At 44.5% G+C, this 25896-nt stretch overlaps 1 protein-coding gene across 2 annotated transcripts in view; it reads left to right on the forward strand.

Annotated features, from left to right (window-relative positions):
• RABGEF1 (RAB guanine nucleotide exchange factor 1) overlaps positions 1–25896 on the forward strand; it is a 587842-nt gene that overhangs the window by 468760 nt on the left and 93186 nt on the right. For both annotated transcript variants that reach the window (XM_044054238.1, XM_044054237.1), the window contains exon 8: positions 7585–7841. In XM_044054238.1, coding sequence (XP_043910173.1) covers positions 7585–7841 — 257 coding nt within the window. The remainder of the gene's footprint in view (positions 1–7584; positions 7842–25896) is intronic.

Consider the following 25896-nt stretch of genomic DNA (forward strand, 5'->3'; position numbering starts at 1 on the left):
CCAGTAGATGCCATGGTGGTGGCAGCAGCTACCAAAAAGGAACTTGCCAAAACTTCCTCCACTGTCCATCCACCGAACAAGGAGTTTCGAATGATAGGCACGGGAAGCATGTCTTTTATTCAGCGGCTTTTACACTTAGATCACTGAACTACCTGTCTCATTACACAAGGCTCCAGAGAGATCTAAAAGAACTGGGAGAGACTCTACAAGGTAACGTATCTGAAGCGGTATCTCAGAAGGTTAATGCACAGATGTCTACCTTAAATTCTATTGTAAACTCCTCCATGAGGTTGATATCTTATGCAGCTGATTGAGTGAGTAGGGCAGCGGGTTCAGGAGTTTCTCTTGGAAGACACTCCTGGATGCGCTTGTGTAACTTTGCAGAGGCCTTTAAGTCTACATTTACCAATTCTCCCTTTGACGGATCCTCATTGTTTGGAACCAAGGTAAAGGACGCACTCAGCAGGTGCGAACAGGAAGGAAAAACCCTGTCTGCCGTGGGAGTCCATTTTTCCGTTCTTTCTAGACCCTATCCCAAAGGGCAGCAAAACGTGGTTCAAGAAGTCGCAGAGGTTTTTTCAGGATGCACAAGGTGATTCCTTCTCCAGTGGCAGAGGAGGAGGAAATAACTGTAGATGCCCCCCTAGAGGCAGAGGAGACCCGCAGAACCAGGGAGACCGCGATTCCTTTCATGGTCGGCCCCATCAGTGCTCCTGAAAGGAGGCCCAACTGTGCGTCTCTGAAGCCAGTTGGGGGTCGTATTTCTTTATACCCAGAAGCCTGGCACGATATCACTCAAGACAAGTGGGTATTAAAGATAATTACCAGAGGTTACCATATTCCCTTCTCTTCTCCACCCCCTTGGATCAAACTAATCCCAGATGTTCCACCCAATCACAAGGATTCAGCAACTCTAGAAATCCATAAGTTGCTCACAAAGAGAGTCATCCAACCCATCCTCGCAGACCAAGTAGGGTTAGGGACTTACTGCAGACTCTTTTTGGTGCCAAAAAGAACAGGGGACTTGAGACCCATCTTGGATCTCAGCAAATTGAACGAATCTGTTACAGAAGTCCAAATTCTGAATTGTCACCTTACAGTTGATACTCCCATTGTTAGGGAAAAACATTTGGATGTGCTCTATAGACCTCCAAGATGCATACTTAACATATCAAGATGGACAGGGCGTCAAGGAGTCACTTACGCTTCCGGCTGGGACCCAGTCATTATCAGTTTCGTGTCCTGCCCTTTGGTCTCACCACAGCCCCCAGGGTGTTCCCCAAATGCATGGCAGTGGTTACGACTCACTTGAGACATCAGGGATTCGAAGTGTTTCTGTACCTGGACGAGTGGCTCCTGACTGCCACCACCACTGAATGCCACCATCTACTGTTACAGGCCAGGGACGCTACCATTTCAACTTACTTGCAGTTAGGGATTACAGTAAATTGGCAAAAAATTGCATTATCACCCTCTCAGCATGTGAATTTTATTGGTGCCGAAATAAACACCGTCTCAGTGAGGGCTTACCTTTCCGCAGAAAAAATTCAGAACCTCAGGGAACAAGTTTTGAGCTTACTTCCTCTAAGGAAAGTGAAAGCAAAGATGGTGATCACGTTTTTAGGGACAATGGCTTCTACAATAACATTAGTTCCATTAGCCAGACTGCACATGAGGGTCCTGCAGTGGTTACTTTTTGCCCAATGGTCACTGCAGTATCTACCGCTTTCTCACCCCATCCTGATAACAGATTTGTGCAAACAGGATCTTCCCTGGTGGACCCAGACCAGCAATCTAAACACAGGCAAAGACCGTTTGTTCCTCTTTCCCCCTGTTTTCTCCATGACCACGGATGCCTCCCAGATAGAGGGGGGCATTATCTAGGGAGAACAGTCCAAGGCATGTGGCAGTAACACGAGGCTCATTTGCATATCAACATCTTGGAGATGAGAGCAGTGCTTCTGGCATTGCAAGCCCTTCACAGCTTTCTCCCTCTAGGGACGATTGCGATCCACTCGGACAATATGTCAGTGGTGTGGTATGTAAACTAGGAGGGACCAAATCTTACCCCCTCTGCAGAGAAGCCCTTCGATTATGGGAGTGGACAGTGTCTTCCCAGCGCTTTCTGGTCACAATGCACATCCCGGGGAAATTGAGCATGATAGCCAACAAGCTTAGCAGGGCTATTCTGATGCCTCATGAGTGGTCTCTGAACACATATATATTGCAGAACATTTTTCGCAAATGGGGTCAGCCGTGCTGCGATCTGTTTGCCACCCCTCTCAATACCAAATGCAGTAGCTACTTCACCCTAATTCCCCTGGGAGGGGAAACACCCAGAAATGCACTCGTTCACGATTGGCCCTCGGGACTTCTCTATGCTTTCCCACCATTCTCCCTGATACCGAAGGTAATTCAGAAAGCAATATCCTTGTGAAGCAAAATTATCCTAATTGCTCCTTACTGGCCTTGACAGATTTGGTTCCCCTTTCTCAAACCTCATCTAATGGACGAACCATGGACTCTGGACCTAATGCCAGATTTGCTGACTCACATGTCAGGGGTGTTCCATCCTTCTCTCCACACCCTCAATTTGACAGCCTGGCTGCTCCAATTCCATCTCTAGTCAGGCTTCATGATTTCTCTCCTGAGGTTATACACATTCTGATGTTCTCTCACAAACCTTCTACCAGAAAGATTTATACCAGTAAATGGAAAAGATTCTCCTTTTGGGCCTATGAGAGAAAACTTGATCCTTAAACAGCTCCCAGTCCATTGAATTGCATGTTTTCCTCCCTAATTTTTCTAACAAGGCAGAGTACAAATTTCACCAACTAGATGTGCATAGACAATTGTGTTTTTATCTGGACAGAACTAAAAATTTCAGGTGGTCAGATCAATTGTTTATTTCCTTTTCAGGTACAAGGAAGGGTCTTCCAGTTTCTAAAGTCACATTATCTCACTGGATTTCCAGCTGCACTTCTTTGTCTATTCATACAGTGGCAAAGATCTTCCCTTCAAAGTGAAAGCTCATTCTACCAGGTCTGTGTCTACCTCGGTAGCTTTTCAGGCTAAAATTCCAATATATAACATTTGTGCTGCAGCAACATGGGCTTCACCTCATGCATTCATTACTCACTACAAATTGAATATGGCTTTCAGGAACAGGTCTTCCTTTGGTTCCACAGTACTCAGGAGCATTTTCCAGTGAGCCACCCAAGATGAAGGTGCTGGGGAAGCTGTCCCAAATGTAAGAATGAAGGTGAGATAGGACTACAGAACATAAAGAAGTTATGCACTTACCACAATGTTTGTTTGTAGTCCATCTCTCCCTTCATTCTTACAAACCCACCCTCCTGCCCCCTTCCTTGAGGACCTGGGGGTAGAGTGACTACTGTCTTATTGTTATGTTGGGTCCTTTCGACATGGTTTGTTCTTTGTCTCTGTTTTCCTTGCAGCAAACAAGATCTCGGTTATGTTAGTGGTGCATGATGGGATACCTCCTAACCACGAGCCAACCAGAAGTTTTTGAGCTAGAGAATGGCCGAGTCAGAGCAGAGGTTTGGCTCCGATCTCAACTGTAAGAATGAAGGGCGAGATGGACTACAAACATTGAACGTTATGGTAAGTACATAACTTCTTTTTTAACTAGTGTGAGCAGCATACAAGAACACAGCAAATGGGGGGAAATCAGGAGTTGAGAGCTGAGATATAAGGGAAAATAGAATAGGTTAACAGTTTTAAGTATTTGGGAGGTGTGGTTGAGGGGAAAGGAAGTCTGAATGAGGAGGTCAGAGCTAGAATTGGAGGGACTGCAGCTTAACTGGCACTGTGCCAGGGGTTACATATGACAGAAGAATGCCAACAAAGCTGAAAAGTAAGATGTATAAAACATTGGTGCAACCAGTACCTACTGTATGGCAAAGAAACCTGAACAGTAAAGGCAGAGCAGTTGAGGAAACTGGAGGTGAAGTGCCTGAGATGCTTGTTAAGATGCACAGTGTGGGACACATGAAGGAATGAGAACATAACAGCAGAAGTCAAAGTAGCTTCATTTACAGAAAAGGTAAAAGAGAACATATTACGGTGGTTTGGGCACATGTGCAGGAAAGCAGAAGACAATCTGGTGAAGAAGATTTGGGACAGACAGGAAGAAGGCAAGAGGAAATGAGGGCATTCATCAAAGAAGTGGATGAAATGTGTGAGTGAAGACCTGCAACAGTCAAGCATGACTGTTGAAGGTATGAGAGTGGCATTGTATAGGGAGAGATGGAGACAAGTGACATGACACCCCAGCTCCCTGTAGAAAATGAGAAAAAAGTGGGATGATGGAGAAATTTGTGTTGGTTTTTTTATGTCTACAATGACAAGCCAAATGCTGGGCTGCAGAATTTGAAGATGATGCCAAAAAAGCAAGCATGGTTTCTGGAATCTATGATCAAGTGACTGCCAGGGATAGTTAAATTATATTGGTGAGTTTCATCTAATTTCACCTTCAGCTATAAGTGTAATGTAATGCATGTGGAATGTTTGAGTAGCAAATATCCTTAAGCATTGAATGATGACATAATTTCAAATCATCCTACCTTGGACCTAGGAGTCATTATGGCAAACTGGACTTTGGCTGCTAAGTAAGCCATTTGGGTAGGAAATGTTTCTGTACAATGAAAAACATTTTAAGCTCCATTTCTTCAAGGAATAAGGATGCTCTTTTGCTTCTATTTAAAAGTTTAATTAGACCTGTCATCAAGTATAGGACAGGTTTCTTCTCTTATGGCTCTAATAACACAAAAAACTGGAAATTTAAAGGTTTTATATCTGACAGATTCAGTTATCTACAAAAGGAGATTAATATCTGAATTTGCATCTCATCGCATACGGTCTTCTGGGAAATTTAATATGGGCACATTAATGCCATAAAGATGAAGCCATTTGGGCATTGTTGGGAATATACTTAGTCACAATATGGATACATATAATAATAATTTGTTAATTAGACTTGGCAGGCTGTTGGGCCCAAATGTTAGAACAGTCTTCTGACTTTAAATTTGGAAAGTATATAATAAATGCTCTGCAAAAATCAAACATTGAATTTTCAGAGTTTCAGAGCTCAAGTTGACTGATAATTTAAGAACAAAGCCTGTTGGAAGTGATCTTAGATGGAGCTTGTAATGACTTTGTTAGGAGATCTTAAGCCTGTTGGAAGTATTGAAGCAGTAACTTGGATGTGCACTCCAGAACAGAGCTTCCATTAGCAGGAATGTCCTGTAGAACATTCTACGTTAAGTACTTTAGGGTTTTTTTTGCCTCACTCAGGTTTCTCAGTATAAATTGGGTATTTGTTTCACTGACTGGACATACTTCCGAAGTCCTTAAAATAAGGTAATACTTTTGTGCGTTTAACATATCCAAAGACACACGGAAGAGACTTCTGAAGGGGTTTGCTTGTTTAACCCACTCTCCTATTTATTTCTCTTGATGGTGTGGTCTTACTTCTGGAACTTCATATCCATGTATTATAGTTAAAAAAGACCAGTACTTTGGAGTAGAGGTAAAGAGTTGACTACATCCCAGATGACTAAAGGTTTGACTACAGCCTAGATGACTGACATTCAGATAGCAGATTAGGTATTGTAAGAGCCAGAAAAGGGTGGTAATGAGCAGCATATGCAGGCTCACAACAAATGGGGGAAGATGGTAGGTGGCCTCTGTTTGGCAGATTATTCTTGTGCAAGCAGAAGCTTACATAAGTGTCCAAAGACCAGGGGACATAGTTGTGACAATCTAAAGCTGGTGGCACAAGCCCTCATAGCCATGTATGTAAGAGCACTCGCATGTAGAAGGGAGGGCAATGGTTGCAGCCATGGTGACACAGGTGCTCAAATTATCCACATTGTTTAGTACTAAAATACCCCCATTGCAGGCATGCCAGTCAGGGCATAGATAAACTCCTGGGTTGCTTGGATAACTTCTGCTCTATTCAGCTCATTCTCACTGGAAGATGCTCAGGACAGGGGAACAAATAATTTCAGACTGATGGGGAAGGCATGATGATTGAGTAGGCATGCTTTGAGAAAGTACATGAAAAAGGTGCTGTAGTTAAAAAGTAGGGGGATTTATATTTGGTATAATTGAAATTTTTATTTTATTGCTGGAAGGCAACTAATTAGAATAAAGAAATGGAGACATCAGTGAAAAGCACAACATGTGGATCTCTGCTTAGTGAATGCTGGTATGCATCGGATGGTAGGATATGGATGTCATGGATGTTGGTTTTAAAATTTGTATGAGTTGTGAAAGTTACATTTTCCTGTATTGTCCACCCAGTAGTGTGGGAATATTTTTTTAAAGTTTGCTGATTTCCTTGTTGCATCATTGCTAATATTTCCCAGATAGATTATTCTGGAGGACTTCAAAATTTGAGTAGACAAGGAATTAAATAACTCTTCTTAAATAATTCTTCTACATTATGAAAAGTTTGTAATTTATACCGGTGGCTACTTCCACTGCCCATATTTTTGGACATACTCGAGAATAAGTCTTCCTAACTAACTTTTTACTAGGGACTTTGTAGTGTATCCTGCAGCTAGATCTCTTCAGTGCTTGTTTGTGATTTTTCAGTCTCATGGAATCCCCAGATCCAGGCTCTGTGCAATGCATGAGTTTTGGTTTGATCACCCTAGCTAGTCCCTTTTGAGTCCTGATTTGCATAGCTTCCTTCAGACTTGAAACTGCTTCAGTCATATAAACTCATTTGTTGGAATTGAAGTTTTATAGAGTATTCACTAAGAGGTACCTCAGATGTTTGAGTAAATGAAAACTCTTCCCCATTAGTTGTGTAAAGTGGGCGTTTGGTCGTGACATGATTGTAGTCAGATCACTAGAAGTTCTGGCAGCTGACATTTGTGCTTCTGTATTTCACTCATTCTTCATTGAAGTTTTTATGTACTGTCATTAATTCAATGTGCAGTTTTTTATGGTATATTGCATTTTTTTATTTTTTTTTAGCATTCCTTTTCAGGATTTACCACATTAGTTTTCAATTCCCAAATTAAAACTATGCACAAATATACTTGCCTCTTGTAAATTCAGCCCACAGTGCCTTCTGCTATGTTAAATGTAATCATGTAATTATCAATTTCCTTTTTTCTTGGGGGGAATGTGAGGCTGTGGGGTAGTAGTAGTTATGTCTGCATACTTTACAATATGTTGTAAAGGAACAAGTTGTCTGTCTCAAAAAAGTAATAAAAGGTGTATTTGAATGCGTGTTAATAGATTCTTAAACTCCTAGTACTGGGTGCCATTTTAAAAGTGAGTAGATTCAAAATGGAATCTTCTGTTGAAGGTGAAACATTTGTGGGATCTCTAAAATAAATGTTTTAAGATCTTGAGACCACCAGTGGATGAAATACTTGGACAAATTAGTTCATTATGTGCAAAGATATTGGATCAGCAGCTGCTCATATGGAAAAACAAATCAATAATATATTAAAGTATAATAGTCTGAAGCTTTATGTGCTGTATGAAGTATCTTTTTAATAACCAGAAAAGTTTTTTTTTTTTTTTTTTTTTTTTACCTCACAGACATTATTGAGATGGATTCAAAGAGAGTTCCACAGGACAAGCTTTCATGTACCACCAGGTGCAGCAAACACATTTTTAATGCTATAAAGATTACAAAGGATGAGCCAGCTTCTGCTGATGACTTCTTGCCAACCCTGATCTACATTGTCTTGAAGGCTAATCCTCCCCGTTTGCAGTCCAACATTCAGTATATAACTCGCTTCTGTAACCCTAGCAGACTCATGTCTGGAGAAGATGGATACTACTTTACCAATCTGGTAAGCCTTGCATGCAGCCTTCATTTTGTAACTTATATTCTTTATATAGGGAATGCATAATGGACTTGCTTGTAATAGCACAAAATACTTGACCAAGTGCAGAAATGAACTGGTTGTTTTATGAGTGGTTTAACAAAGATTTGCGTAATATCCTGAGACTACTTTGCATCAGTCAAATGTTTTGGGAATTGCATGTATGCCTATTTATTTTCCATTCATATAACAGAAGTATGTTTTATATTTCTTTTGATGACACTACTTTGTTACATTAATGCAAGTTGTATTAAGCAAGGTTAGACTATTCTATGTTATTTGTTTCATAGCTGTTGTATAAAAATGGTTTGTTTGCAGGCTTTGAGCATTGTTTTCATCAGATTTAAAGAAAATAAACTCGATCCAGCAATGCATATGTAAAGCTACCTACCTTGTAAATGTTGTTGTAATTTTCATAGTGAAAAATGGCAGACAGCCTGGCAAGTTTCATTCATTCATTTTTATTTTAAATTTGAACAGTTAACAAGAATTTGTCATGTAAGATAATATCCAAACTAGCAGAGTAATATTTACTTACACATCTGCCCCCCCCCCCCCACACACACACACACACACACAGACACACACAAGAATTCATCTAACAGGCATGTTATTCTATGACCGATGTTGTATTTCAGAATGGCAGTCTACCTATAAACATTGAGAACTTCCTAGGTAATATGTTGTAAAAACGTTTTATGAGAAAAAGGTATTCATTGCACCCATACCAAATTGCTCTTTCTAACAGTATTAACAATTTCTCAAAGTTTGTTCTGACATGGACATATTTCTGTTGTGCAGTTTAAAAAAGTATATTAATAAAATGGATTGTAGTCTTGAAGACTGAACCATTTCTCCTTAAATTTGTATTTAAACCACAGTGGCAAATATTTTGAATATGACATATATTGCAATATTGAATGATATATTGGTCTTTAGAAAGTGCAAGTATAAAAAACACTGCAAACAGAAAGCAAGTAGTTATTTTGGTTTATATGCACTGCATTAGCTGAAATTAATTTTTTTGTAAATTTTTTCATAATTTAATAATAAAATCAACATATAGCTATATACACAAGTCCACAGCTGATCAATATATCAAGTTATACAAATCAACAACAGTTAATACTTATCAAGCAAATCTTTAAGTTTAAGCCAAAACCTATATGAATGTGTAAAATTAGAAGTTCTCATTTTTGTACTTTACAATTCATTACAGTAAACTGTTTTTGACTTACTGATAAATTCAACATTAGAGGGAGTAACTCTACTTTTCCATTTTTTTCCTGGCTGTTCCCAGAATAGACCATCAGAGAGGGACTTGAGTTTCTGGAATAATCTCAGGAATCATAGCATTAAATAAGATCAAAGATTGAAATGTTGCATCTGTTAAACCGTAGTGCTTGAATTAAGTTATTGATTTCTTTCCAAAAGGGGGGAAATAATCTCACAATCATATGCATCCAATCATCTTTTTTTTCAGAGTCATATTTCCAGCACTTAATGCTGTTTGACTTGTATATAATTGTAATTTTGCTAGGTGTAATGAACATGCTATGTAAAAAAATTTCCAAGTGAAAATTTTCCAGTATAGTGACGAAGATGTTTTATCTGCAGATTTTAATATTTTCTATTATCTTTGATTAAGTCTTTATTATTTATTCTTGAGGAGTAATTCCAATAAGAATTACCTAAATCTGTGTGGTCTAATCTAAGAATTCTGTAGATTTGTGACAAATATGATTTGTTCCTTTGCATTTTTAATATTTAAGAATTCCAATATTTTGGGGAAAGATTTCTTATCTAGATTATTTATCTTTATCTCTGATTTCACAACATCTCTAAATATTTGTAGTGTTAACCAATTCTTATAATTATGATTGTATCTAGATCTTGTATTTTCAACCGTATGTACTTTGGTACCATTCAAGAATTGATGCCAATAAATTGTTACTTTGTTCTTTCAACTCTATCATTTTGGTGAAGTTGTGGGGTTCTAAGCATTCATTTTTATATGCTATTGTAAATATAGAAAAAAATAAATGTATAGAACAATGGTTAGAGTATGTGAACTTCCCGTAAGAAGAAAGAATATTATTTATGTAGGAAATTTGATTAGAAGTATTACCATTAGCACAAAAATCTAACAGCCAGATGAAATATTAGAGACTATTTGTTTATGATTGTGATATATTTAGTATTTGTTTCCATTTTGCATCATATGATGAATTTGTCCATAAAGCAATAATAGTTGTTGAAGTAGCATATAATTGAATATCAGGGAATCCTGTTCCCCCACTGCCCCAACCTTTTCTGTGCCACTCAAAAAAATCTCTTGTTTTTTTTAGGATGCCAAGGAAATTTAAGTAGAATATTTATCTTCACTATTTTTTAATTGGGATAGTGTTAAGGATTGAATGACAAATTATATTTTAGAGAGAATTACCATTTTAATTAACATTAGTTGTTCTTTCGTAGTGAAGAACTTATTCCAACTTATCACTAGACTTGAGATTTTATCGAATACCTGTTGAAAATTTGTATCATTTCTTTACTATTCGACTTCATGGTTATACCAAAATATTTTGAGTATTATTCTGATTACAGTTGAAATATTTTTTACGAGCTTTTTAATTTCTTATTGATTAATATTATACTTGTCTTATGGTTAAATTTTAGGTTTGAGATTTCTTCAGACTGCCTCATGGAACTGGTTATATGTTCTGAAGATTTTTCTATATTTTCTATTGTTTGTAAAATATCAGTAAAGAGCTATATCTTTAGTTTGAAATTGTCAGTCTGAAGTAGTTTACTTCATTTAATCTTCAACCTGTGGGAATACGGATCCATATTGGATCCGAGCCAGCAAAGATTACTAGCATCAGCTCCGAGCTCCAGACTCCTCCCCTTACCCATAATACACCTCCCTTGCCTTCCATCACCAGGTCTTGTTTGCTGCTATTTGTGAAACATCGTGTCTCTAGAGCTCCAGCTAGCAGGGTGATTTTTGACTAAGTTTTCTAACGTTTTCTGTTTATTTAGTGTTTCAGATTAGTATAGGTACCCTTTCTTACCTCCCATCGCTTTGGCGTCATGTGTAGGTTTGTAGTAGTAGTTAGTGTAGTTTGTCTGTGGTGCCCCCCCTTTAGTCAGTCTGGTGTGGTGAGTGGGTTTGTTAGTTTTATAGGAAGAAAGTTTTTTGTTTGTTCTTTTCGCTTTCTTCTGTAAGCATGGCCGAAAAGCTTATTTTTAAGCGCTGCATAGTGTGTGGCCATAAGCTGTTCCCAGCGGATGGCCCCACACAGTGTGTATTGTGTTTAGGTGTGGCAAACCTGAATGTTGATTTGCTCCATTTGTGCGGGGTTCAACCCCCGAGCATTGAAGGATAGAAAGGCCAAGTTGGCCTTCAAAGGGCTTCTTCCTGCAATTGATCCTCCCACCTCATCCTCTGCTTCAGTCACTGTGGCTGCCCTGACTGCCTCTCCTGCTTCTCTGCCTCTGGCCTCCCTTCCCTCCCAGGGTGGGACTCAAACTCCCGCTTCTTAGCCTGTGGTAGTGGAGCAGGGGTAGAGAGTGGGAGAGAGAGTCAAGGACAAAGGAGAAGAGGAAGAGGTCTCCGGACCTGTCATCACCAAGCAAGTCTGCTCAAATCCATGACTCCCCTCTGCTCCGTTCTCCGAGGTTCTCCCTGGAGCCAGAGGAGGCACATCTAGATGTTCTTCGTGTTTCACTGTTGCAGTCATTACATTTGGGTAATCTGCTGGCAGGTTGCCCTCATTCGGCCTGAATATCAAAGTCTTGGGTCCTGCGTTGGTTGCTGTCTCCTCTTCCATGACATCAGGTCGTCAGCGGTATATAACATGCAGCCGACGCCAATGTTAAGTTGTCAATCTCGCCTTCATTCTTGCTGGATGGGTTCGGAGCCGATCCTCGGCTCCGACTCGGCACTAGCTTTAGCTCGAGAACTCCTTTTACCAGCTCGAGGCAACCCTATATCCCATGATGCAAGGCGGAACTACCTCAGATCTCGTTTGCCGCTTAGCGAAAGAGGTCTCCTTTGCCAGCTGAGGTAAGTTTTTCTTGTTAAATAAGAAAAAAAAAAAGTTAGTTAGGGGTTTAATTTCCCTTCTGTGTTAGGTTAGCCTGTATTTAGTACAGCCCACCCTATTCCCTTCCTTTTTTAAACTTTTAATATAGTTTTTTCAGTGAAAGTTTTAGTCAGGCCTAGTTCCCCAAGTTATTCCCTTCCTGTGTGTCTGTGTAGGGATTAAGTTGTGTGTTTGTGGGGACTGTTTGTGTATATCCTTTTAGGATGTCTAGGGAAGGCAAGGTCTCAGGCTTCAAGAAGTGTGACCAGTGCTGTCAGAAAATGTCCCTGACAGACGGTCACACTTCTTGTGTGTATTGCCTGGGGCCTTTGCACCTGCAGGACTCCTGTGCGTTGTGTCATGCCTTTAGCCAGCGAGTCCTGCAGGAAAGGAGGAACAAACTGATCCTCCGAGGTTTGTTGAAACCTGAAGGTTCTCCTCCTAAGCAAGGGCAGGAAAACCTCTTAAGCCACCAAGGCTCAGGCTACAGTGTCTAAGCCTCCTCCGGTGGCTCCGGCTCCGTCGGAGCCGATATCGGCTCCGGCTGGAACCGATGCTTCTTCTGCCAGAGTAGTGGGTTCGGTGCGGCCGGCTCCGATACCCTGACTACTGTTGCCTTGTCGGCTCCGGCTGGAGCCGACACTTTATCCAGCATCGGAGCCGAGAGATCCTCGGCTCCATCTGGGGTTCAAGGGACTTCGGCTCCGATGGCTCCGGCCCGCAAGAGATCCCGGTCCCCTTCGATACTAAGTATCCACTCGGCTCCGGGGTCTCCTCTTTTGTCGGAGCGGAGCCATCGGAGCCGATCTTCGAGATCTTCCAGGCTGTCTGACCACGATTTGGAGAGGGTGGTAAGCAGGCTGTTGAAGTCTCAGGCACTGGCCCAAATGCTCCATAGCCCGTCTCAACAGACTTGGGCTACAGCCCCAATTCTTGAGATTCCTCCTCCGACTCCACACCAGAGTTCGGAGCCGGAGCTTCTTGGGACAGCGACTGTTTCGATGCCGGAGCCGATACATCCTTCGGCTCCGTCATCCTCGGCTCCGATCTCCTCCTTGAGACTTTCCTTGGAGGGATCCGGTCGTCGGGTTTCCACTGTCGGCTCCGAGGGGGCTAGTGGCATCGGACCCTTGTCCAACCCCGCTCTCCCTCTCGGAGCTTCGGCTTTGGTAAGCTCGGCGCCGACATCTGCCTCGAGCCTTCTCTCCTTGGAGCCGACCATTCCTGTTTCTTCGGAGCGGGTGTGTTCAGGTCCAGGGAGAGGAGCCTTTGAGGTGATGAGGAGTGTCCTGGCCTCTGAGCCTGGTCAACGGTCTATCCCTCTAGCTCCTCCCTCATCAGTGCCTGCAGAAGCCTCTTGCCAGCCTCTTGCTCTTAGGCCCAGGGATCCATCGCCCCAGGTTTCCCCACTGGGAATTTCCTCCTCTTCCGAGGTTTCTCCTGACCCTGCAGGTGAACCCCCTCGAAGAGGACGTGTAAGAGGAAACACACAGACTCCCCTGAGTCTACTACATCTGATACCGACTTAGATGAGTCGGAGGGTTCCCCATGGTCCCCCTCTGAGGATGTCTCATTTTCAGACATCCTTGAGCTCCTCAAACAGAGGCGGAATTGGGGCTCCATTGACCCCTCCGGGGATGGGTCGGTATACCTCGAGCCTTTTCGATCCCGACCCTCCACCTCCTGGGTGTCTCCGCCTTCGACCCACTCATGCAGGTAGTGGCTCGGAAGGCGTGGCTCCAGATTGTGTGGAACCAGACCCCAGGAGACCATCCAAATTCATCACGCCGCCTTCGGACAAACAGTTCCTGTCCAAAGGTGTCTCTGTGGATGCTATGGTGGCGGCGGCCACTAAGAAGGAACTGGCGGATCCTTCAGTACCTGTCCATCCTCCTAATAAGGATTCTAGGACCATGGACAGGTATGGAAAGCGGATGTTTTCTTCAGCGACCTTTGCAATGCGTTAAGCTGAATTACCTTTGTCACTTCACCAGGCTTCAACGAGATATTCTCAAGTAACTGGTGGAAGTATTCCAGGATCCTTCAGCTGCTGGGGCTCAAGAAAAGATTGCCTCTCAGCTAGCTATCCTGAATTCGATATCTAACTCCTCCATGCGGCTCATATCTTATGCAGCCGATGGAACGAGCAGGGCCGCAGGCACAGGTGTTGCTCTTAGACGCCAAGCCTGGATGCGGCTGTGTAATTTTGCGGACCCCTTTAAGGCGTCCTTCACCAACACCCCCTTTGACGGTTCGGCTTTGTTCGACCTCAGGTGAAGGATACTTTGACCAGATGTGAACAAGACGGTAAAACTCTTTCTGCCGTTGGAGTCCAGTTTTCCACTCCTTCTAGACCATATCCCAAGGGTCAGAAGGGGAAGATGTGGTTCCGTAAAGCCCAAGGAGCTACACGGACACACGTGGTCAGTTTACCCCTAGAGGCAGAGGGGTAACAATAATAGACGCCCTAGAGGCAGGGGGTCCTCAGAACCAGGGCAACAGGGAGCCTCTTCCTGAGAAGCCCTTTCAGCATCCCTGAGGTGTTGCCCGACTGTCCACCCTTGGAGGCAGTCGGGGAAGAATTTCGCTGTACCCAGTAGCCTGGCAATCCCTATCACAAGAGAAGTGGGTACAGTCGATTATATCCGAGGGTTACAAAATCCCCTTCAAAGGTTTCCGACCTCTACAATCCCTTCCAGACATCTCACCCGGTCAAAGGGATTTGGCAAAACAGGAAGTTTCAAAACTCCTGGGAAAAGAGCCATCCAAACAGTGCCGGCAGACCAAGTAGGATCCGGCTTCTACTCAAGTTTCTTTTGGTCCCCAAAAGGACGGGAGATTGGAGACCAATACTAGACCTAAGCAGACTAAACAAGTCTGTCAAAAGGCAAGATTCGGATGGTCACGCTGCAATCCATTCTGCCCTTTCTGGGCAAGGACAACTGGATGTGCTCGATAGACCTTCAGGATGCGTACTATCACATAAAGATTCACAGACGCCCAGAAGGTTTCTCCGCTTTGGCTGGGAGCCAGTCATTACCAATTCAGAGCACTGCCCTTTGGCCTCACTTCAGCCCCCAGAGTGTTCACCAAATGCATGGCGGTGGTCACAGCTCACCTGAGACGTCGAGGATTCCAAGTGTTTCCTTATTTGGATGACTGGCTCCTCTCCGCCACCTCCAGGGATCAGCTTCTTCGGTCCAGAGATTACACCTTACAGCTTTGCAAGAGTCTAGGAATTTCGTGAATTTGAAAAATCCTCTCTGCTGCCTTGCCAATCTATCACCTTTATAGGCAGAGTTAGATACCGTCAAAATGTTAGCCAGACTAACAAATCAAAGGATTCTGGACATCCAGAAATTTGTTCAGCTTCTGTTACAAAGCAACAAGGTCAAAGCCAGGTTTGTCTTGAAGGTTCTAGGCCTAATGGCTGCAGCCATTGTTCTTCTTCCACTAGCTCGCCCACATGCCTCCTGCAGTGGATGTTGTTCACGCAGTGGTCGTACCACGATCTGCCCATGAGACACGAGATCTTAGTGACACAGTCTTGCAGGGCTCATCTACGATGGTGGGTATCTTCCCCTCTTCTTCAGCAGGGCCGACCATTTGTTCCCCCTCCTCCAGTTGCCACAGTCACCACGGATGCCTCTCTGATCGGGTGGGGGCATTATCAGGGCAGGATGGTCCACGGGACGTGGCAACCCATAGAATACCACCTGCACATAAATGTCCTGGAGATGAGAGCAGTGCTTTTAACGTTGCAAGCCCTCGACGACTTTCTTCCCACAGGGACTATTGCAGTACAGATGGACAACATGTCCGTGGTCTGGTACATCAACAAACAGGGCGGAACCAGGTCCTATCCCTTATGTCGAGAAGCTCTCAGACTTTGGCAATGGGCGATCTCTTCTCAGCGGTTTCTGATAGCAACGCACATCCCCGGCAGGTCCAACCTATTGGCGGACAGGCTAAGCAGATCTATTCTGATGCCTCACGGTGGTCTCTCAATCAGTCTGTAGTGGATCAGATTTTTCTGAAGTGGGGCACCCTTGTTGCGATCTTTCGCTACCCCTCAAAACAGCAAGTGCCCAGATTACTTCACACTATTTCCTCTTCCAGGCCAACCCTTGAGAGACTCTCTAACCCAGGATTGGCCTCGGGACTTCTTTATGCTTTTCCTCCCTTTCCATTGATTCCACAAGTCATTCAGAAAGCCACCGTTTGAGAGCCAAATTGATCCTCATTGCTCCATATTGGCCTCGACAAATTTGGTTTCCGTCTCTACATCATCACCTTCTGGTGCAGCCCTGGCATCTGGACCCAGTTCGGATCTTTTGATCCACCAGTCGGGTCAGCAGCACCGAGCCATTCATTCTCTCAACCTCACTGCTTGGTTGCTCCACTTCCTTCCCTAGCCAGGCTACCAATGATTTCTGACTCAGTCAGAGACATTTTGGTGTCTTCTTTAAAGTCGTCCACTAGAACTGTTTATGCTAGCAAGTGGCGACGCTTTTCTATTTGGGCAAACGCCAAAAATATTGATCCCTTCACCGCTCCTATACATTCTGTTTTGGATTTCCTGGCGGAGGTTTTTCATTCAGGATCGTCATCATCTACAGTCAAAGTACAAATGGCTGCTATTTCCAAATTTCATGTTGGCTTGCAGGACAATAACATCATGTCTCATAGGTTATGCAAAGCCTTTTTGAGAGGAGTTTTTCTCCTAAAACCGCCTGTGAAACATCCTCCTCCGCAATGGGATCTGAACTTAAGGTTGGCATCCCTAATTCTACCTCCTTTCGAACCGTCTGCTACGTGTTCTTTAAAGTTGTTGACATGGAAAACTATATTTTTGCTGGCTGTTACTTCTGCAAGAAGAGTTTCTGAGATTCAGGCCCTCTGTATTCGTTCACCTTATCTGGTGTTTCATAAGGATAGGGTTTCGCTCAGGACTAACCCTTCCGTTCTTCCCAAGGTTGTATCTCAAGCCAATATTAATCAATCTATTGATCTACCAGTTTTCTTTCCTAACTATTCTGACAGAGCTGAACAGAAGCTGCATTTTTTGGATGTTCATCGTCAGCTCAGGTACTACTTACATAGGACTAAACAACTTAGAAAATCAGACCAGTTGTTTGTCTCCTATGCAGGAAACAGGTTGGGTCTTCCAGTATCTAAAGTGACCTTATCTAGATGGTTGACTTCCACCATTTCCTATGTGTACTCTCTAAGGCAAACAACTATCTTCTAAGCCAAAAGCTCATTCAACCAGGAGTCTATCCACTTCTGTAGCCTTTCAGGATAGACTTCCCATTGACACTATTTGTGCAGCAGCTACTTGGGCCACGCCTCATACTTTTGTGTCTCATTACAAGTTGGATTTGGCCTCCAGAGATAGGGCCAGTTTTGGTTCCACTGTTCTCAAGAGTCTGTTCCATTGAGCCACCCGGGATACAGGTGCTAGGGACGGTCCCATCCAGCAAGAATGAAGGCGAGATTGACAACTTAACATTTAGAAGTTATGAACCAACCTTAACGCTGCATGTTAGTTGTCTTCATCTCGCCTTCTTCTTAAGGCCCCACCCTCCTTCCCCTGGCCTGGACAGATCTTGGAGAGTTCCTATTAGATTGCTTCCTCCGGAGCATTGTTATGAGGACTTCTTTTAGGAACCATGGTTCCTAATTATATTAGGATAAGTCTTTAGCAGGGTTAGTTAGCTGCCAAACGAGATCTGAGGTAGTTCCGCCTTGCATCATGGGATATAGGGTTGCCTCGAGCTGGTAAAAGGAGTTCTCGAGCTAAAGCTAGTGCGGTCGAGCCGAGGATCGGCTCCGAACCCATCCAGCAAGAAGAAGGCGAGATGAAGACAACTAACATGGAACGTTATGGTAGGTACATAACTTCTAATTTTAGTCTGTCTTGCCGTGCAGTGCCCGAAGCAGAAGCAGTTCACAAGTGCCGGTCGGCCGACTCCTGAAATTTTCGCATTGAAATGTCATCCGTTAGCAATCAGACTACCGGAGTTCACAAAAAAACGCAAAGAAAAAGACAGACCGTCGAGGTCCAAAACCGACGACAAAACTTCGCTTAAGCCAGTCCCCGGTACCCAGGCACCTTCGCAGCCCCTGATACCCGCTACTTTTGAGTCTTAGGCCTCTACCGAGACTCATACGGAGTCCAGTATGCCGCGAGATTCTCAGAGTATTGAACCAGCAGAAGTCTCTCCCTTGGATGGGTCCGGAGCCGCTGAGCAGGCACCGGCTTCTGAGGGTGTTTTCAGGCCTCAACATTTTTATGTAAAACTGATGCCAGCTTGAAAAACAAGATTAAAAAAACATCTAAGTCTAAAAACCCAACGCATGAGCCACGTGCTTAGGCCCCTATGCCTAAAAAACAGATGATCAAAATGGCTGAGGACTTAATTACCTTGATCAGGGGTACCCAACCCCTCCCCCCGCTAAGAGGCCTAGGCAAGGCACTGATTATGAATCTTCAGATCAGGGATCAGGTTTCCATTTCTTCGGATTCCTCTTCTGATCAGGAATTTTTTATTCCAACCTATGAGGATTCAGATGCAGAAGAATCCATCCCATCTGCATCTCCTCCTGAGGATTATTCTTTTGGAGAAACCTTGCATACTTTAAGGGAACATTTTTATAGGGAGAGTCAGGATTTCTCTGAATCAAAAAAGCTTAGGGATTTCCTTCTTGTTTCTCAGCATAGGCCTTTGGCTGTACCTACTGTATTAAACATTGTTGATGTGTTTTCAGAATCAAGCATAGCTCCTGATTCCCTTCCTCCGGCTCCGAGTAAGCCAGACAGATATTACAGGGTTCCTGACTCCCACAAATTTTTATTCAAGAATCCTGCTGCTGATCCTGAGACTATCTCACAGGGTCCCAAAGGTGTAAAGGCCTCTACAGCCAAAAATCCTACCCCCTCTGACAGAGATTCCAGGGCGCTGGATAGATGGGGAAAGAAGGTTTATACATGTGCAACCTTGGCAATTAGGGCCTTAAACTGCCAGTTTCATGTGCTTAAATATCAACAGCATGTTATGGGCCTATTGAAACAGAAAATTATGTTGATTTCTGATTGTGTGGAAAATAAAGAATTATAGGAATTGCTGCATGCAGCAGAACAGGTTGGAAAGCATACTTTGCAATGTGGTTTTGATTCCTTGGAGGCCTCTTTCAGGGCCGCAGTTAGTGGATCTGTGATTAGAAGGCATGCCTGACTCAAGGAGCAAAAGCTGCCCGATCATGTTAAAGCTAAATTGTTGGATGCCCCTTTACAGCATGATACTCTGGTAATAAGGCAGAAGAGGTTTTAAAGAAAATGGAAGACAAAGCTAAATCTATGCAAACTGTAAAAGATTTCTTAAAAGTGCAGCCACCCAGGTCCAGTAGGCACTGGCCTACTAAAAATTGGTCCTTTCCCTGTGTCCAACCTCTCAAGGCAAATCCAGGTGCTCAAAAGGCTCTAGACACCAATCACAGGGTTCTTACAGGTCAAAGCAATGGGTGCCTCCACCTCCAAATCTGGAGGAAACTAAGCACAACCCTACAGTAAGCAGTCTCAATGACTTCTCTCTACCTTCACCAAGCACTTATCTTTTGGCAGCCCCCTTGGGGGGGGGGGATTAGCACTTCATGCTCAAAATTGGCAGTTAATTACTCAGGACAAATGGGTATTAAACATAGTATCCCAGGGGTACAGATTTCATTTCCATACTTTGCCAATTCCAAACAGTTGACCAGATCTGCCCCAAAATCAATGGGCAGAGGCTCAGAAACAAGTTAGGTCCCTTATGGATATGGGAGCTATTCAGCCAGTACCAGAACAGGAAAAAGGACAAGGTTTTTATTCAAGACTTTTCCTGGTATACAGAAAAGACAATGCCTGGCGTCCAATACTGGACTTATCGATTTTGAACACATTCCTGGACATTCCAAAATTCAAAATGCTGACTTTGCAACAGCTACTGCCTATGTTGGGCAGGAACGCTTGGTTAGTGACTCTAGACTTAAAAGAAGCATACCTGCATATCCAAATAAGGGAATCGTGCAGAAGATACCTCCGCTTCAAGGCAGGTTTTTTGCATTACCAATTCTCTGCACAGCCATTTGGCTCCTCTACTGCGCCCAGGGTATTTACAAAGTGCCTGGCACCAGTAATTGCATTTTGCAGACAGAAGCATACAAATTTATCTATACCTGGATGACTGTCTCATTCAAGCAGAGAACAAGGACATTCTTCAACATCTGGCGTTTGTAAAAAGGCTTCTAACATGCCTAGGGTACACAATAAATGAAAAAAATCCCAACTGGTACCCTCTCAAATAATTACGTTCCTGGGTGCAAGGTTGAATACAACTGCCCAGATGGCTTACTTTATGCCAGGCAAAACAAAGGCAACTGATAACATACTTCAAAACAGATGGCAGCAAAAACCCAGTTATCTGCAAGACAAATTCTGCAGGCTTTGGGGTTCATGGCATCCTGCATTCTACTAATTCCATATGCAGGATTGCATATGAGGAAACTTCAGTGGTACCTAAAAAGCTTATGGGAGTCAACGTTGTCACAGTCTGGAAACAATGATTCCGCTCATTCCCTGCCTACAACAGGAGTTTCTTTGGTGGGCAGAGACATGTCACCAAAACAAGGGACTGTCATTCACGCTACCCCCTGCCACCCAAACCCTAACTACAGACTCGTCAGACTATGGTTGGGGGGGACCACCTAGTGAGGAGATGCATTCAGGGCATATGGAGCCCAAAACAAATGCATCTACTTATCAACCAGAAAGAGATGCTAGCTGTTCAGAATGCTCTGACAGCCTTCAAGGACTTGCTTCATCCAGGACAACTACTGATAAAGATGGACAACACCACAGTTATGTGGTACATAAGCAGGGGGTACACATTCCTACCCCCTTTGCAGACTAGCCATGGCATTGTGGAACACAGCTTTGACTTACCAAGTACATCTTCAAGCTCAATTCCTGCCAGGAAAACATAATACTCTGGCAGACATATGCAGAAATCTTATGGACCCGTACAAGTGGAAACTGGATCCACAAATCTTCAGCATAGTTGCACAAAAATGGGGGAGCCCAGACATAGATCTGTTTGCTTTTCCCCAAAATTATCAACTGGACAAATTTTGCACAAGGACTTATCACATACGAGCATTGAAAGTGGACGCCCTATCCTTCAGTTGGACAAACCTTTCAGTCTATGCCTTTCCCCCTCTGCCTCTTCTGTCCAAGGTCTTACTAAAGGTCAGACGAGAAAAAACAAAAATCATCCTGATTGCTCCGGACTGGCCTCGTCAGCACTGGTACCCAATTCTAAGGAATATGTCTCAACTCCTTCCTTGGTACTTGCCTCAAATACCTAATCTACTGTCTCAGTAGAACAATCAAATTCTGCACACTCAGCTCCAAACTCTGAACCTTGCAGCATGGCTGTTCATTTAATTATTCAAACAACACCTCTCTCTAAATCTGTGATGGGTGTCATTTTGGAAGCCAGAAGGCCTAGTACTAGAAAATCTTATGCTGATAAATGGAAGAGATTCTGTGCTTGGAACCAAGCACAGGGAACGGACACAGCAAAACCAAATATCCCTCAGATTTTACAATACTTGACTGAGATGCTTAACAAGGGCCTATCTTTTTCTTCAATAAAAATCCATGCCTCTGCCATCTCAGCTCATTACAACACAGAGCCTCCCCTCTTTTCTCATCCTCTGCTAAAACAGTATCGTAGATGGGCCAAAAATTTAAGGCCTCCCAGAAGATCATCAACTCCTGCATGGGACCTCAATTTTGTGCTGGAAAAACTCACCCTGCCTCCTTTTGAACCAGCAGCTACTGAGGATATAAACTTTTTATCTTAGAAAACAGCTTTCCTCTTGGCAATCACTTCAGCAAGAAGGGTCTCAGAACTACAGGCTCTCATGGCTGTGGAGCCTTTTATTACATTTTACCCGGACAGGGTGTCCCTCAGGACCAATCCTTCCTTTTTGCCTAAGGTGGTATCCAGTGTGGCTCTTAACCAAACAATTTACCTGCCAACATTTTACCCAAATCCACAGAACAAGGGGGAGTGGATTCTGCATTCATTGGACGTACACAGACAACCAAGATTCTGCTTAAACAGGACCAAATCTCTAAGAAAGTCTAAGCAACTACTGGTGGCATTTGCTTCAGGATCAGAGGGGAAGCCTATATCAAAAATTTCTAAATGGATAAGCCACTCCAATAGTTTCTGCTGCTTGCACCATGGTAAACCTGTACCCCAGGGAATCTGGTCACATTCCACCAGGGCTGCCTCTGCCTCCGCAGCCTTTCTCAGAGGAGTTCCAACCAAAGACATTCTAGAAGCTGCTACTTGGAGCTCTGTTTATACCTTCACAAAGCATCATCATTTGCCTCTCTTCTCCAAATCCAGGGCAGGCTTTGCCACTGCAGTTCTGCAGGGCTCATAGCCGCTCCTAATGCTATTTAGCTCCATCCTTCCATCCATAGCTTTGGGATTCTACCCAAATGTAATGACTGCAGCAGTGAAACACGAAGAACATAGTACAGTTGTGTACACTTGCCATAAATGTAGATGTTCAAGTGTATTCACTGTTGCAGTCCGGGTTACCCACCCACCATCCCCCTTTTCTATAACTTCTCTTTCCTTCACTTTATTCTAAAGCCTATGTGGTGTATTTGCTTTTAGATGAAGGTAAAGTTTATATTGCTAAAAGTGCATTTACATATATTGCGGTTTATATATATTTATATATATTTTTGCTCCCCTTTTTGGGGAAACCTGACATCTGGGGTAAGAAAAAGTGAATAAAATGGCATCAGCTGCATGTTTTATACCCCTGACGACCTGACGTCATGGAAGAGGAGACTGCAACCGACGCAGGACCCAAGACTTTTATATTCAGGCCAACTGAGGGCAAGCTGCCAGCAGATTACCCAAATGTAATGACTGCAACAGTGAATACACTCTAACATCTACATTTATGGTAAGTGTACACAATTGTACTTCTCCCTGGCCTCAGCTCCCTGACCGGCCAGGTCGGAGTCTGTGGCCTCGTCTCAGTCGACCCATTCTCTATCGGACATGGATCTGGACAAGATGATGAGATGCTTTATCCATACACAAATCCAGATGGGGGTCTTGCCAGCCTCCCCTCCCTCTGGAGGGGGCAGCTCGCTTCCCTTTTTTTCAGCCCATTACTCCTTCCCCGATCCAACCTTTGGCTTCGGAGTTCTGCGATCCAAGGTTGGCCTTGGTCGGGGAGTCAGCACCGATGGTCCTCTCATCCTTCGCCAGCAGCTTTCTAAAGCATCTCGGATCCGACCAGTTTGGATCTGAGCCCCTCTCGGACCCAAAGCTTGGGGGTCAGATCAGAGGGAGTGGAACCTTTACCATTGGCTCTGACGTTGGTCCAGGTTCCCCCTCTCGGAGCTCCATCCACTTCAGGTCCGGCACTGATTCTTGCATCGGAACAGGGGAGACCAGCCTCCTTATTGGCTTCCCGGGAGGTATGCTCTTTGGCATTCGATGTAGTAGAATGGGTTCTCTCCATCGGCTCGAGGCTCCTGACCGCCCCCTCGGGCTCCACCCAGACCCCCTTGGCTGTCTATGGTCCCAGTCGTTTTACCAGAGGGAAGCCCATGCCCGAAGGGCCCAGGCAGTTTCCCTAGAGGAACAGATGGCTTGCGAGCCCTCCCCAGAGAGCCCCATGGGAGATTGCCTCGCAAGCATATGTGTAAGACTCCCCCGAGTCCCTAACCGAAGACACAGATTTAGATGAGGGGGAGGGCTCCCCAAGGTCACCTCTTGACGATGTCTACTTTGGAGACATCATGGAGATCCTGCGCCAGCGGGGAGGTTGGTCTGCCCTCAAGCCCTCCTCTGAGTCTGTTTCATGAGGCCTTTGACACGGGCCCATCTACATCTTGGGTGCCCCTCCCCCATATCCTTTAGTGAATTTGATCACCTCGCGGGCTTGGAAGGAACCTGATATCATGGAGCCGATCCCCAAGCGCCCCAATATGGTTTTAAGTCCCCCTGTAGACGGGCCTTCTGGAACAAAGGCTCCCCAGTGGGACGCCATGGTGGTAGCAGCAGCCACAAAGAGGGAACCATCTCAGGAAAGTTCCTCAGTCTGTCCTTCTGACTGGGAGTCTCAGAAGATGGACTGGCTAAGGAAGCGGGTGTATGCTTCAGCTACCTTTTTCAATACGGGTGCTGAATTACTTGGCCCATGTTATGAGACTCCAACACGACCTGGTGAAGGAGCTGGAGGAGTCTCCACCCATGTCCATGTTGCAGGAGGACAAGGCTTCGTTCTCAGTGAAAATGGCCACTTTGAGAGCAGTATCGAATACGCCCATGCGACTCTTCTCCCATGCAATGGAAGGAGCGGCTAGGGCAGCTGGATCCAGCGTCTCCATGAGGCGTAATGCCTGACTCAGGTTGTGCCAATTTACCCAACCCTTTAAGGCGTCCTTTGCCAATGCCCCTTATGACTGCTCGACTCTGGTAAGACTGTCAAGGAGTTGCTAGTCCAGAATGAGAAGGATGGGAAGACACTGTCTGCCATTGGGATCCGCTTCTCTAACCCTCAAAGATCCTTTTCCCAGAACCAGAGAGGGCAAAAGATTATGTGGTTCCGGAAGTCTCAGTATTCCCGGGACACTCAAGGCTCTTCTTCCCCCAGAGGCAGAGGGGGACAGAATGGATGCCGGCCTAGAAGCGAAGGGGGTTGGTGAAACTTCAGGTCTCGAGAACCTTCCTCTGACAGACCTGGGCAGCAACCCTGAGGGGTTGGCCGACTGCTGTACTCTGGAGGCAGTTGGGGGACAATTGCCCTTGCACCCAGTGGCATGGGAGTCCATAACGGACCGCTGGGTGCTTCAAATCATATCCAGAGGATATTCTATCCCCTTCGTGGGTTCCCCAAATCTTCCCGGACATTCCACCTATGCAAAGGGAGGCAGCGACACAGGAAATTTTCAAGCTACTAGGAAAATGAGCTATCAAAACTCTCACCCCAGATCAGTCCAGATCGGGCTTCTACTCCAGGTTCTTTTTGGTGCCAAAGTAAATGGGGGACTTGAGGCCCATTCTGGGCCTCTCTACCCTGAACCTGTCAGTTGCCAAAGAAAAGTTCTGGATGGTCACACTACAGTCCATCATGCTGTACCTGCAAGAGAGCGAATGGATGTGCTTGTTAGATGTCCAGGATGCTTACTATCACATAAAATTGCCCAGAAGCTCCAGGAGATTCCTCCACTTCCGGCTAGGGTGCAGTCATTACCAATTTCAAGCCCTACCCTTTGGTCTCACCACAGCCCCCAGGGTGTTTACCAAAGTGATGGTGGTAGTGGCTCACCTGAGGCTTCAGGGGATTCAGGTCTATCCGTACCAGGACGATTGGCTCCTCACTGCTCCCACCAGGCATCTACTTTCCCAAACCAGGGATTACTTTATGACACTTGCCCTGAGTTTGGGTATCACAATCAACACATCCAAATCTCTACTAGAGCCTGTACAGGTGATAGATTACATTGGTGCCAGGATAGACACACTCCGGGGCAAAGTGTTCCTGACCTCGGAGAGAGTTCAAAACCTCAGGATGCATGTCTCCCTAATTTACAGTTCTCATCTCCCGACAGTATAATCTGTATTGAGGGCCCTAGACTCAATGGCGGTGACCATAACTCTCCTTCCATCTGCTCAACTACACATGCGGATTCTTCAGTGGACTCTGGCAGTTCAGTGTTTCCTGTTGGATTTACTTCTATCTTACCCTATCCACCTAAGTTCAGTGTGTCGGTCGTCCCTCATTTTGTGGATGAGCTCTCCAGACATTCTGGAGGGTCGACCCTTCATTCCAGCCCTTGCCCAAGCCAC

This window comes from Protopterus annectens, chromosome 13.part0 (genome assembly GCF_019279795.1).
Source record: "Protopterus annectens isolate FY-2018-M chromosome 13.part0, PAN1.0, whole genome shotgun sequence".
Taxonomy (NCBI): domain Eukaryota; kingdom Metazoa; phylum Chordata; order Ceratodontiformes; family Protopteridae; genus Protopterus; species Protopterus annectens.